Source organism: Bubalus bubalis, chromosome 15 (assembly GCF_019923935.1).
Source record: "Bubalus bubalis isolate 160015118507 breed Murrah chromosome 15, NDDB_SH_1, whole genome shotgun sequence".
Taxonomy (NCBI): domain Eukaryota; kingdom Metazoa; phylum Chordata; class Mammalia; order Artiodactyla; family Bovidae; genus Bubalus; species Bubalus bubalis.
Genome location: NC_059171.1, coordinates 80,308,604 through 80,321,767, shown reverse-complemented (window position 1 = coordinate 80,321,767; position 13,164 = coordinate 80,308,604). Strand labels below are relative to the sequence as shown.

The 13,164-nt window shown below is 52.2% G+C and overlaps 1 protein-coding gene across 1 annotated transcript; it reads left to right on the top strand.

Moving 5' to 3' along the window:
- The first annotated feature begins 7,300 nt into the window (after nt 1-7,300).
- On the top strand, nt 7,301-13,164 carry LOC102395337 (ly-6/neurotoxin-like protein 1). Its single transcript, XM_006043439.4, has 4 exons — nt 7,301-7,618; nt 8,563-8,764; nt 8,956-9,057; nt 9,264-13,164. The coding sequence occupies exons 2-4, from the start codon at nt 8,713-8,715 to the stop codon at nt 9,458-9,460; spliced, it is 351 nt and encodes a 116-aa protein (XP_006043501.1). The 5' UTR covers nt 7,301-7,618; nt 8,563-8,712; the 3' UTR covers nt 9,461-13,164.

Genomic DNA, 13,164 nt, shown 5'->3' with positions numbered 1-13,164 from the left:
TTGGTTAGCTCAAGATTTAAGACAAGTTCAGTTCAGGTGGGACCAGGTGTCATTATGGCAACACAAAATTTTAAGAGAAACCTCTTTCTAAATTTGTATAGAGAAGGGGAAAAATATATATAACACTGGTTTGTTTCCTCCTGCTGCTTAAGAGAGAGATAAAAAATGTCTGACGCTTGCAGCCTCTTTCCTCCGTTTGGAGACCCCTGGCCTTCCTGCCTGTTACCCTCTCAGAAGATTGCCTATCTCCACTTCATTTAGCTTTTTCTCTGGGGATTTATCTTGTTCTTTCATCTGGAAGACTTTTTCATTCTGAGTAGCTTTCTGTGACTGCGGGTTTCCATTCTGGAGGCTGCGGGATTGTAGTTCTTGCTTGCTTGCTTCTTGTAGTTTGTCTGCCCTCTGGTGGATAAGGCGAAAAGGCAAGCTTCCTGATGGGAGGAACTGGTGTCGGAGAAAATAGCATCTCCCTCTGGTGGCAGACCATGCTCAGTAAAACTTAAATCCAATTGTCCGCTGATGGGCTAGGTTCCTTCCATGTTAGTTGTTGGCCTGAGGGGACTCAGCCCTGGAGGACTACAGGCTCTACAGTAGGGCTAATGGCGATCTCCAAGAGGACTCACACCAAGGGTCACCTCCCAGGACTGCTGCTGCTGGTGTCCCTGTTCCCGTGGCAAGCCACTGCCTACCCTCACCTCCTCAGGAGACTCTCCAACACTCACAGGTAGGTTTGGCTCAGTCTCCTGTGGGATCACTGCTCCTTTCCCCTGGTTCCTGGTGCACACAAGGTTTCGCCTGTGCCCTGCAAGAGTGGAGTCTCTGTTTTCCCCTGTCCTGTGGAAATCCTGCAATCCAATCCAGCTGGACTTCAAGCTCAGATTCCCTGGGGATTGCTAGTTCCTTTGCCGGATCCCCGGGATGGGAAGTCTGATGCAGGGCTCAGAACCTTCATAAGTGTGCAAGAACTTCTTTGGTGCTGTTCTCCCATTTGTAGGGTGCCCATCTGGTGGGTGTGGGATTTAATTTAATCATGATTGTGCCCCTCCTACCATTTCATTACGGCTTCCCTGGTGGCTCAGACGGTAAAGCGTCAGGCTGCAATGTGGGAGATTCAGGTTTGATCGCTGCATGGGGAAGATCCTCTGGAGAAAGAAATGGCAACCCACTCCAGTACCCTTGCCTGGAAAATCCCATGGAAAAAGCAGCCTGGTATACTACAGTCCATGGGGTCGCAAAGAGTCAGACACAACTGAGCGACTTCACTGACTCGCTTACTCACTACCATCTCATTATGGCTTGTTCTCTGAGCTTGGATGTGGGTATCTTTTTCTGATGGGTTCCAGCATCCTCTGATCAATGGTTGTTTAACAGCTATTTGCGACTTTGGTTCTTTCAAGAGAAGATTATCGAACGTCCTTCTGCTCTGCCATCTTGACCCAATCTCTTTTATTGTTACTCTGGCTGCAAGAATAACTATTTTTTCACAGTGACTGATGATCCGATCTGACTGAATGTTCTAAACTCTCTAATATTTTTTGATGGAACTTCCTAAAAGCAAATTCTGATGAACTTCTTTTGATCTCTGACTAACTTTGGGGTGCTTCAGAGGACTTTTGAGGCATCCCAAAGAAAGATATTAAACTAATTAGGTTAATTTGGTATGTTAAAGGTGCATGGGAAATACTGTCAAATAAGGAATGAATCTTCTCAGGTTATATTGTGTGGTAAATGTTACTAATGGAGATAATCTAGAAATTATATAGAATTCATAAAGATTTACTAGTATTGGTAAAATATTATCAGTCATAATCCTAGTTACTGTCATCACATGTCACAGTAACAAAGTTACCTTGCCAGTTTCATTGTAATTGGATTTTATACCTGCCTTCTTGAGCCTTTTTTCATTATAGAAAGCTATAGTTTCACTCTGATGCCTTTACAAAGATACTACCTCTTCAAGATTTATTGAAGGGTCTTTCTAAGATTAAACTAAAATTAACTAGATGAACAAATCTTGTTATCAACAATGAGCTGGTACCAGACGGGAATCTGGCTTTCTCTGTTAAGAGAATAACGTTTTCTTGGAATGCAGCTTTTAACAACAGGCTATACAGATTTCTTTGCCTTCAAGTGATTTATATCTGTTTTTAAAATCTTCTGTTACTTTGATAAAGTAAATGAGTATTATTTCACAATGATCTATGAAGATTATGGCATGCGTAGATAAAGCTCATTCTGTGTCTACAAAAAATTAACCCCTTGTTGTCAGACTTTTGCTATCCTGATATCCTTAAAACACGACAACAGTCTACTCCTAAATCAGGGAATTTAAAATGCATAAACAATAACTATAAACTAAAAAAAAAATCAAGGGTATGGGAAATCCAAGACAGCTGCTTGGCTTTTTCCCAGCTCCCTGACAAACCGCATTTTCTGTCTGAAGGGTTAAAGCCTTCCCTGGTTTCAGGGCTGATGTCCTCACAATGAAAAAGAAAAGGTTAGAAAATATGTTTCCCGTCTGGAATATAATTTCTACAATCTCTAGTGATCAAGACACCCACTTAACTGGACAAATCATAGTAATCTTAAGAAAAAATTCACAAACTTCTTGAAATTATCCCTGTCACTACGATCTTCGATCATTAGACAGGGTCAATGCCACTAACGGAAAAACTGGACTATATGGGATTCAATGAACAGCTAAATATGATTATAATTTTTATGACTTGTCTGACATACTAATGCCTTCTAATCTGTTTTTCAGATATAGAAAAGCCCTTTTCCTCAAACGACTTTTGATTTATAAAAATTTGGTAATAAACACCTGTGGATAAAATTAAAATATTTTTCTTTTCTCTCTGCCTGATTGCTTCAAAAATTGGAGGCCCTTGAGGTCTAAGCAACTTTATCAAGTGACTGGAAAAGACTGTCTCTTGACATATACAAGAATCTAGATGTTCAGTTCAGTTCAGTTCAGTCGCTCAGTCGTGTCCGACTCTTTGCGACCCCATGAACCACAGCACACTCGGCCTTCCTGTCCATCACCAACTCCCAGAGTCCACCCAAACCCATGTCCATCAAGTAGGTGATGCCATCCAGCCATCTCATCCTCTGTCATCCCCTTCTCCTCCTGCCCCCAATCCCTCCCAGCATCAGGGTCTTTTCGAATGAGTCAGAACCAAAAGAAGAGATGTGTGTGTTATTTGGTCAGTCGTGTCCAACTCTTTACAACCCTGTGGACTATAGCCCTTCAGGCTCCTCGGTCCATGAAATTCTCCAGGCAAGAATACTGGAGTGGGTAGCCATTCCCTTCTCCAGGGGATCTTCCCGACCCAGGGATCAAACCCAATTCTCCTGCATTGCAAGCAGATTCTTTATCATCTGAGCCACCAGAGAAGCACCAGTAAAATCTGAAGGCTTAAAAGAGCCTATATGAGCAATTACATTTATATGAATAAGCAGGCCATGTTTATTGAAACCAGACTTATTTGGAAAAATCAGCCTTGATTTGGCTGGATTTAATAAAAATGAGGATAATCTAGAGAGAAAAACTTTATTTCAATAGTATACCTTTGTGGATATTGAAGTTTTGTATTTACTGAGGCTTTGCTATGTCCAAGATGACTCTTTGTTGCGCTGTTAAGCTATTATAAGATTTAATTGAATTAGTAGAAGAATATTCGGAGCTTGTTTCTGAAGCTAATCACAATAATCTACCTTTGGATGAAGATCAGATGCCCTGTGAGTTACAACTAAGAGATTATGGATGCTGGAAAAAGCATCTTTTAAAGGACTGTCTCCAAACTAAATAAAAGGACCCATATCAGGCACTCTTAACTAGTACCTGTGGGACAATACTGAAGGGAACTGACTCTTGAAAATTCATATTTCCCACTTGAGAAAGGCCTGTGCGTTGGCCTGTCTATAGAAAAGACTGTTGACCCCAAATAACACCCATATTAAGATGAGAAGAAGACAACAGTAGAAGACAGCTGATTTTAAAATCTGGACCAAACCTGTAAGAACCATCCAACTAATCCAACTGCACTGTATACCAAATGGTTGTCTTCCTATCAAAATAGAAAGTTATCGTTTTACTTTTAACCATGCTTTTGACCCCAATGTTCAGGATTAAAAAAGAAAATTCTCTAGTGAAGCTGTCACAGACGCGTATCACTGCGTCTTTTAAGTGCACTGCTTAAAGCACATGTACGGTGCTTGTGTGACAACTGGGGATAAATGATAAACGGTATAGCCTACAAAGCACTTCCCCATGCACATATCTCTGAGCCGGTTCATGATATCTGATTAGTTTTCCCCCCAACATGGACAAGTAGGCAAACATGTAAACAAAGAGATCTAGCGCTGAGGGAAGTAAATGGACCCAGAGCAGGTAACTGTCACTCTGGAAACACTGGAAAAATATATTGATGGCCAATGCCATTTATGGAAAGATTTGCAATCAAAAGGGGAAAATGATGGAAGAAATTTTTGCATGTTCAAGTATGGGAAATCATTCTGGCTTATACATGATTGTTCTGAACTTTAGGCTAACCAAAACAGCCTGTTTGTGGCCTATTAAACATGCATTCTACATCTGCTTTACCCATTAAAAATTACATTGCAAAATCAGGATGGAATAACTGTGGTTCAGACATCCAAAGTGGAACTAGATTGTCAGTGTGGATATGGGTTCAGACATATTTCTATATTACTGAAAACTTGAGTTCTCTAAACTTGATCAGAGTTGAGGACACCATCAGCCATTTTTAAAACAGTATCTACTGCTGCTAAGTTGCTTCAGTCGTGTCCGACTCTGTGTGACCCCATAGACAGAAGCCCATCAGGCTCCACCATCTCTGGGATTCTCCAGGCAAGAACACTGGAGTGGGTTGCCATTTCCTTCTCCAATGCATGAAAGCGAAAAGTGAAAATGAAGTCGCTCAGTCCTGCCCGACTCCCAGCGAACCCATGGACCGCAGCCTACCAGGCTCCTCTGTCCATGGGATTTTCCAGGCAAGAGTACTGGAGTGGGGTGTCATTGCCTTCTCCGACAGTATAGGTCTTCTTGTAACTATGAAATCTTTATCCTACTTTAAAAACAATAGTTTTTGAACTGTGGTGCTGGAGAAGACTCTTGAGAGTCCCTTGGACTGCAAAGAGATCAAACCAGTCAACCCTAAAGGAAATCAACCCTGAATATTCATTGGAAGGACTGATGCTGAAGCTGAAGCTCCAATACTTTAGTGACTTGATGCAAAGAGGTGACTCATTGGAAAAGACCCTGATGCTGGAAAAGATTGAGGGCAGGAGGAGAAGAGGGCCACAGAGGATGAGATAGTTGAATGGCATCACTGACTCAGTGGACATGAGTTTGAGCAAACTCAGGGAGATAGGTGAAGGACAGACAAGCCTGACGTGCCACAGTCCATGGAGTTGCAAAGAGTTGCACATGACTGAGTAACTGAACAACAAAAACAGTAGCAAATGAGACAACTCAGCCTATAGCCTCCCAGCAAAAGACTACTTGGTTACTGAATATATGTAAAGAGCAAACACTCCAAAACTTATTTTTCCTGGTTGCCATCAAAAAACAGGAAGACTTCTTTGAAAAAGACTACAAAGGTGTGTTTTAACCATTATCTTCATTGCAGTTATGTCTAATAATTTTCAAATGGTTGTCCAGGTGCTAGAGCAAAGCAATAAAAGAGATACAATATTTTCGTAATACAAAATATTGATGTTAATCTTGAACTCAAGATTATTTCCAACTCTGTGTCCATTCCCCAAATTAGGCAGGACTATGAGAATCCCAAGGACGGGGGAGCCTGGTGAGCTGCCGTCTCTGGGGTCGCACAGAGTCGGACACGACTGAAGCGACTTAGCAGCAGCAGCAGCACGCCCCACTTCAGCAGGACATAACCAGAGCAGTTGTTATCTCATTTCCCTGAGGAAAATTGCAATAGAAACAGAACAGAAACTAAGTTCCTCTGCCAAGTTTACAATTAACCTCTCAATCTAGAACTTGCGTCCCTTTCTTGTTCTGCATCTGTTCCTCCTCAAGATTGAGGAATACCAAAGAAAAGGTGGGACTTGAAACCATCTACAAGACCCTGTATCCTTGTCTTTGGAAGTAAAATTCTGACTCGGGAGTTAAAAATTGGAAATGTGAAAATGTAGAAACGAAGAATAGCTGTTGGGTTGGGGAACTGGTAACGATGTAGACTGTAATTCTGCCCCATAGCAGAATTACCAAACTCCCAGATCCCCGAAAGAGCTGCACGAAGGCCTGACACACATCCCTAACGTGTTTTACAGGAAGCAGACCCCCCCACCCCCACCTAGATGAAAACTGCTGACCACAAGGACACAGACCCTAGACTGGCTGAAACCAGAAGTTTGATGATGCTTGAAACTCCACCCTGACACCAGCCAATCCAAGACTTGTCCACGAGTTGATCATGCTCCTTGAACACTATAACTCCGCCCCCTCCAGGGTGGGCCAGACTGTCTTGAGGGCACTAGCCCACTGTGGCCCCCTTTGCCTGGCAAAACAATAAAAGCTCCTCTTTTCTGCTTCACCCCAAACTCTGTCTCTGCATTTCTATTTGGCAGCAGTGAACAGAGGCTGAGTTTGGCAACGCCCTTAATTCATCATGATCTGAGGATGAAGGCGACAACACACACAGGTTTCCACACCCTTGCATTTATTTTATGCCTCATTAGATTGTCAGCTTTATGATGTCAAGAATATTTGGGAATGTTTGTCAGTTTTATCCCCACACCTGGCACCTGTGTCATCTCAGTGACTATTTGGCAAACAGGGTGACCAACCATCCCAATCCCTCCAGAGAGAGTGCCCACCTCACTTTGGAGGCTCAGTGCCTAGGGACCCCAAAATGGCTCAGCTCTTTGAAAGAAAAATAAAACTTAGGGTCAAAGGAAGTGTATTCTTTTCTCACATTAGAAAAAAAAAAATTAGAGCCCATGAAAATCTTAAATTTTGCCTTAAACATTATTATTAATGTTTAAGGGAATTAAGAAACAGTGGACTCCTTTCAAGACTTGCTTTAACCCTGTGTTGGGTGGGACCAGGTGTGGGGAGGAGGCCCAGAAATGCGGGGTGGCTTGCGGAGGTCACACTGCAGGTAAAGGAGAGCTAGGTTGGGGACGCAGAAGCTCAGTCCAGAAGTCGGCTCCACTCCACCTCCACCCCTCCCTGTTAAACTGAGTGGAAGGAAGGAGGGGGCGCAGCGGGCTGCTGGGGTGCGGGGCTGACTACGTAACCTGGGGTGAGTGGGCGGCTGCGGCTGCTGGAAGCAGAGAGAGCGAGGCAGGGCCAGACGTGTCCCGCGGTGCGCGTGCGTCTGAGCGTCGCGTGGGTGTTCCTGCGGGGCCTAAACGCCTGGGCACCATGGACTGTTGCCAGGGGTCCCAGCCCCGCAAGAGGGACGAGCCGGCGGGCGGGCCGGGCGGGGCGGGGCGGGGCCTGCAGTGAGGTCACCGGCGACGGGCGGCTCTGCCGCGGGGACGACAACGCGGCGTGGTCTCCGCGGGGCGCACGGAGGGACGGCCGCGCTGTCAGACCCGAGTTGCAGGGGCTGGAGAGCGGCCGCGGGTGAGTCCCAGGCGCAACGGGGCCTCGGTGTGGTGAATGAAGGTCATGGTTGAGGTCATCCCCCAACTTGGGACCGCAGTCTCTGGGGCGGGGCTCCCCTGGAGGGGGCGGGGAAGAGCTGGCGCTGCAGGCCCGGCCTTACTCAGACCTTTGGTACCCCGAGGGGGACGCCCTGAAAATGGGTCATGGAAGATGGGTTTGTTGTTCTCTGGAAGGGGAGAGTCGGATTTAGCCCTCCTTGGCGCAGAGGCGGGGCTGGACTGTCCCCGCGCAGGGAGGGAAGTTGTCGGATTCGCCCAGAGCCTGTCTGGAGAGGGGGCATCTCCGCTCCAAACAGCGGATCCGGCTGGGAAGTTCTTGTCCTGCCAAGGGCCCCCCTGCAGTCCTTTCAGAGTGCATCCCCTGCTGACTGGACAGAGCTGCAGCCCACCAATGCCGCGAGCCCTGCGGTGACGGAGGGCTCCGGAGGCCTCCCAGGAGAGGGGCCCCCCCGCTCGGCCCTGAAAGTCCGTGCAAGGACACACCAGAGGCACAGGGGAGGGGAGTAGTGAGGCTAGACCTGCTCCCGGGCCCAAGGGCGCCCTTGTACTCAGGGTCCTGGGTGGGGGAGGGCTGGGTGCCAGCTCCCTAGGGCCCCTGCCCCAACCATCCCCAGGGAGGGTGTGGGTTCTGGCCTAGCATTCAAGCCTTCTCCTCCAGCCTTCTCTTGGCACCCCACCCTAGCTGTGGCACTTCTTCGTCTGGTGTGCACGGGTCTTGGCCTTTTGCAGGCACTGGTGTCTCTCGTTGAAGCATCCCACCCCACCCCCCCTTCCTTCTCATCTCATTTGTGTCTCCTTCTCCAGGAAGCCTTCCAGGCTGAGCTGGGTGGCCCCTCTGCCCAAGCCCCCCATGGGTGCCTCAGGCCCTGCTATGACCTCCCGTCCTTGCTCCCTTCTGTGCAGGAATACAGCGCCTCCAGTTGACCAGGAGCTCCGGGGGGGCAGGGGGTTGTCCCACCCTCTCTGTGCCCTGCCCCAGCCCTGGCCTGAGTTGAATCAAGGACCAACTGCTCTCCACATCCCTGCTCCCACTCTGCCCTCTGGCCCCCGGCCATGACGCCCCTGCTCGCCCTGTTCCTCGTGGCCCTGGTGGGCCTCCCTGTGGGTAAGATGGATGGAGAACATAGGGATGGACAGACCCATGTTTGGGGTCAGCCAGGCTGAGCTGGGGGGATGGTGGCAGAAATCCCAGTGACCACCTCTCCTTCTAGCTCTTCCTGGGGAAGATGATGGGACCTGGGGGCTGATCTCCCTGTTCTCTGACCCCCTCTCCCTGCGGCCCCTCCCCGGCCGCAGCTCAAGCTCTGGACTGCCATGTGTGCGCCTACAATGGGGAGAACTGCTTCAACCCCATGCGCTGCCCGGCCATGGTCTCCTACTGCATGACGACGCGTACTTGTGAGTTCCTGGGACGCTGCCCCAGCTCTCTCTGGGGAGCACTGGGGCGGGGCAGGGGGTAGAATGGGGGAGGCTGAGGAGGGAGGCTCCCACCTACTCCAGGATCCTTTCTGGGAGCCCCAGGCAGAGGGGATCCTGGCCTAATGGCCCTGCATGCTTGGGTTGGCCCCTCTCAGGGTCCTGGCCTGCCTTCCTCCCCTCTGCAGACTACACCCCGACCAGGATGAAGGTGAGCAAGTCCTGTGTGCCCAGCTGCTTTGAGACTGTGTACGACGGCTACTCCAAGCACGCATCCACTACTTCCTGCTGCCAGTATGACCTCTGTAATGGCGCTGGCCTTGCCACCCCCGCAACCCTGGCCCTGGCCCTTATACTCCTGGCCACCCTCTGGGGTCTGCTCTAAAGCCAGGGAGGGCAAAGCGCTGAGCAGCATAGCCCCACCCTCTCCTCCTGCACCCCCCCACCTACCCTCTGCCCTCCCCGGACCCCCCAGCCACACCCAGGACTGTCTGCAAGAGGACTCGACCTCTCCCAGCCACCCTGAGGTCTGCTTCCCGTTTGTGATCTGGTTTCCTAAAGGCTCATGTGGGACTACACCTCCCAAGGCTTCTGGCTTTGACGAGGCAGATAAGTCTCTCCTCATCCAAGGATTGGGACGTGGGCACAGTGTGCCGTTGGCCCAGGAACACTGATTTGAAGGGGCCCTTTGGCCCCTCTGCCTTGTAGGTGTGCTGGAGGGGGATGGACGATCGGGGTCCCGGGGGTCGGGGCCGGTTCCAGGAAGTAGGCTCTCCGGGGCTCCAGGAGGGCTGCCTGGGGCGGAGAGGGCTGGAGGGCAGAGGGAGGCAGGCCTGGGCCCCTGGGCTGTGCCCTCCTTCCAAGCAGCCCTGGCAGGGGAGGGACTAGCTCAGCCTGGAGAGGCCCCTGAGGGCCCTCCCGATCCGGCGCTGGGCCCCTGCGCAGGACGCGGGTCTGGATAGATCAGGCTATATTTGGTGGAGCTTGACAGCTGATCCCGGGGCTATTTTGGGGCCAGGAGGGAAGGGTGCTGAGCCGCAGCCATCCGAAGCCTGGCCTCCTGCCCTAAGCAGGCCTGGCGGAGGGCGCCCTTTTACGGAGTGAACTCTTGCCGGGTGCCCGAAAGGATTCGCCCAACCCCGTCGGACACGCGGGGGCGGGAGCGACGCCCTCTCCGGACTGTCTGGCCGCACTGGGGGGGCTGGGCCGGCCGGAGAGGAGGAGAAGGCGGACTTCGGGAGGCCGAAGAGGCAGAGGACGGGAGGAGGGATCACAGCAGAAGGATCGGGCCGTGCTCCCTCCGCGCGCAGCGGGCGTTCCCTCGCCCCTGGCCGCGGGCGATCGCAACAGGGTCCCGACTGAAGGGGATCGTGGCGCGCTGGCCTCGGGCCCGAAGGCCACGCCAGCTGCCCCGGGGGTTTCGCGGCCCCTCGACTCTGACCCTGCCCGCGGGGAGGCGAGAGCTCTGCACCGGCTGGAGCGCTCCTGCCTCATCCCTAGGAGCGGCTCTCAGCTGCCCCCAAATCACGCTGGGCCTGGAGACCCCCAGGGGCCCAGGAAGACAGTCGTGTCCGACTCTTTACGACCCCACAGACTGTAGCCCCCCAGGCTCCTCTGTCCTTGGGATTCTCCAGACCAAGAATACTGGAGTGGGTTGCCATGTCCTTCTCCAGGGGATCCTCCTGACCCAGGGATGGAACCTGGGTCTCCCGCATTGCAGGCAGACTCTTTACCTTTTGAGCTACCAGGAAAGCCCAGGGACCCAAGAAAGCTTATCATTTAAAGGGTACCCACCCACCCAGGTGAGCCCCACCCCTCCAGGTTGCGCAAGCCCAGGTCTGTCCACCGAGAGGCCGAGGGGCAGGAGCACCTTCCAGCCGGCACAGCCCACACCCCACAACCCGTGGGGGTTGTCCCTGGAACTCAGAAGCTTTGGCCACTAAGCGTGGCCCCTGTCAGGGGGACCTGTGCTGGAAATTCTTTCCTGAAAGCTTCCCTCTGAGACCCCCAGACGTCAGGGACCTGGATGCTCTGGGGAAGCCGGTGCAGGAAGTCCTTAGCTGGGGCTGGGTTGGACTTCGCAGAGGGCCACGAAGCAGAAGGACCACGCCCAAAGGAGTGCTCAGCCCAGGGAGCGACCGGTGTCCCGCCCAGTCTTTGTGAGCCCCTTCCTGGAGGAGGCTTGGAGGAAGCCTGACTACCCCACCCCCAGCTCCTCTTCCCACAGCCCCCCAGGAGTGGGCCACTTCAGGGAGGAGACCAAACCCCCGCTGCACGTGCAGGCTGATAGCGGGGGCAGCCGCGGGCAGACCACTCTGCTGACTCAGCATGAGAGGCCTGGGAAGCTGGGTCACTGACAGCTTGTGCAAGCGCTTTGTCCCGGGTCTAGTGGCTCCTCAGCTAGACCGGGTCATCCCTCCCCCAACGCAGTCCCAGCGAGGATGTAGTGGAGCCCTGCCTCCAGTGGCAGCTGAGAGTGCTGTATTGGGGGCCGGAGGGAGCATCTTACTCCTGCCTCCTGCATCCATCTGTCCACGCTGACCTGGGCCCCTGCCAACGCCCATGGCACTGCCCCAGCGCCAGGGACCAGTCTGCCCACACCACGCGCACAGATGGTTCTGCCTGGCTGGGGGAGAAGCCCAGCACAGAGCTGCGGGAAGATGTTCCCCTCCTGCCCAGGCCCGGCCCCCTGGTGGGAAGTGTGTGGCTTTGCAAAGGCAGGAGCACCAGCAGGGCCCTTGGACACCAAACAGGTAAACTTGCCGGGACTGACTGTCCAGAAGGTTAGTAACGAACAGCTGCCAGTTTCCCTGCGGTTGTGGCTCTAAGCACCAGCACAGCCCTGCGTGTAGGAGCCGCCAATGCCCCTTTTCACAGACTGAGACAGAGAGATGAAGTGGCTGCCCAAGGCGGGCTGGACTTCTTGCCCCGCTCCACCGCACCCCCAACCCAACCCCACTGCACCCCGCCCCACCATGCCCTTGCTTCTCCCATCAGCTGGGAGAGAAAGGGGAAGCTGGTTAATAAGTTTAAGAGGATTTTAGCATGTAAAGTAATTACAACAGCTTCAGGTCAGGAAGGCTTAGAAGAAAAACATTGGAACTAGGTGTGAGAAGCCATAAATGCCACAGTCAAGGGGTTCAGCCCAGTGTGTGGGCACTGGACCGGGGTGGAAAGCAAAGAGGAGGGCAGAGGGGTGCCCAGCACCGCAGGCTTGCCTGGCCCAGACCCCTTCCCCACCTGTGTCAGGGCCGTGGGGCCCCAACAGAAACGAGAGCCTCGCGGGGCGGGCGGTGGGCGAGCTCATCCTTGCAGCTCTTGGCGGCATCTCAAGTCCGGAAGCAGCCTGTGTGTCCCAGTAGCGGCTGCCTGAGCAGGTGAGGCCCTCTGTGGACTGCCCTCCCTGGGCTCCTGCGCCATCCGTCCATCTGGAGTCCGGCTGAGAAGCCAGTGCCAGAGCTCTGACCCAGAAACCGGACTGGTTCTGGCACCATCACGTAAGGAGGGCGTGGGTGCCCCTGTGGCTGGTGCCCGGCTGTGGACGACGCTCCAGAGGGGAGGTCGGACAGCTGCTTCTCCTTTTCCCTTTGTGGCGTGTGATTTGTGGTAATGAAATATGTCTCTTCATGATTCTAACCCTCTGAGAAAGGTGGAAAGAAACTGAAAGACCTCTTTCCTTTCTATCCCAGCTCCCCCCCGCCCCCCGCCAAGTTCGTTGGGTCCTGCCACTCAGGCTGACCTGGAGCTGCTTCTTCACATCTCCGAGCCTCAGTTGTTCTGTGGTTAAAATGAGGACGATAGTGCCCACCAAACTGGGGCCTGGTGCGAGTGAGGGAGGCTGTGGCTTAAGTGCCCATCCCAGGCCCGGCACACCAGAGGCCCCAAGGGAATGAATGGACGGACAGATGAACGGATGGTGCCCTTCCCCTTCAGTCCACTTGCTGAGGTCCAGGCACTTCCCAGGCCCATGCCCCAAGCCTTGCCACTATGGGGCATGGAATAGCCTTCAGGCTATGGCCCCCCTCTGTGTACACCAGAGAAGTCATTTGTACCTCCTCAAGCCGGTGAATAAATGAATGAATATGTGTA

Bases quoted from the DNA above. Each gene is read 5' to 3' on its own strand.
- LOC102395337 (XM_006043439.4), top strand. From the start codon at position 8,713: ATGACGCCCCTGCTCGCCCTGTTCCTCGTGGCCCTGGTGGGCCTCCCT. The intron at 8,765-8,955 runs GTAAGATGGATG...CCCCGGCCGCAG, and splicing joins CCTGGTGGGCCTCCCTGTGG to CTCAAGCTCTGGACTGCCAT. The intron at 9,058-9,263 runs GTGAGTTCCTGG...TCCCCTCTGCAG, and splicing joins CTGCATGACGACGCGTACTT to ACTACACCCCGACCAGGATG.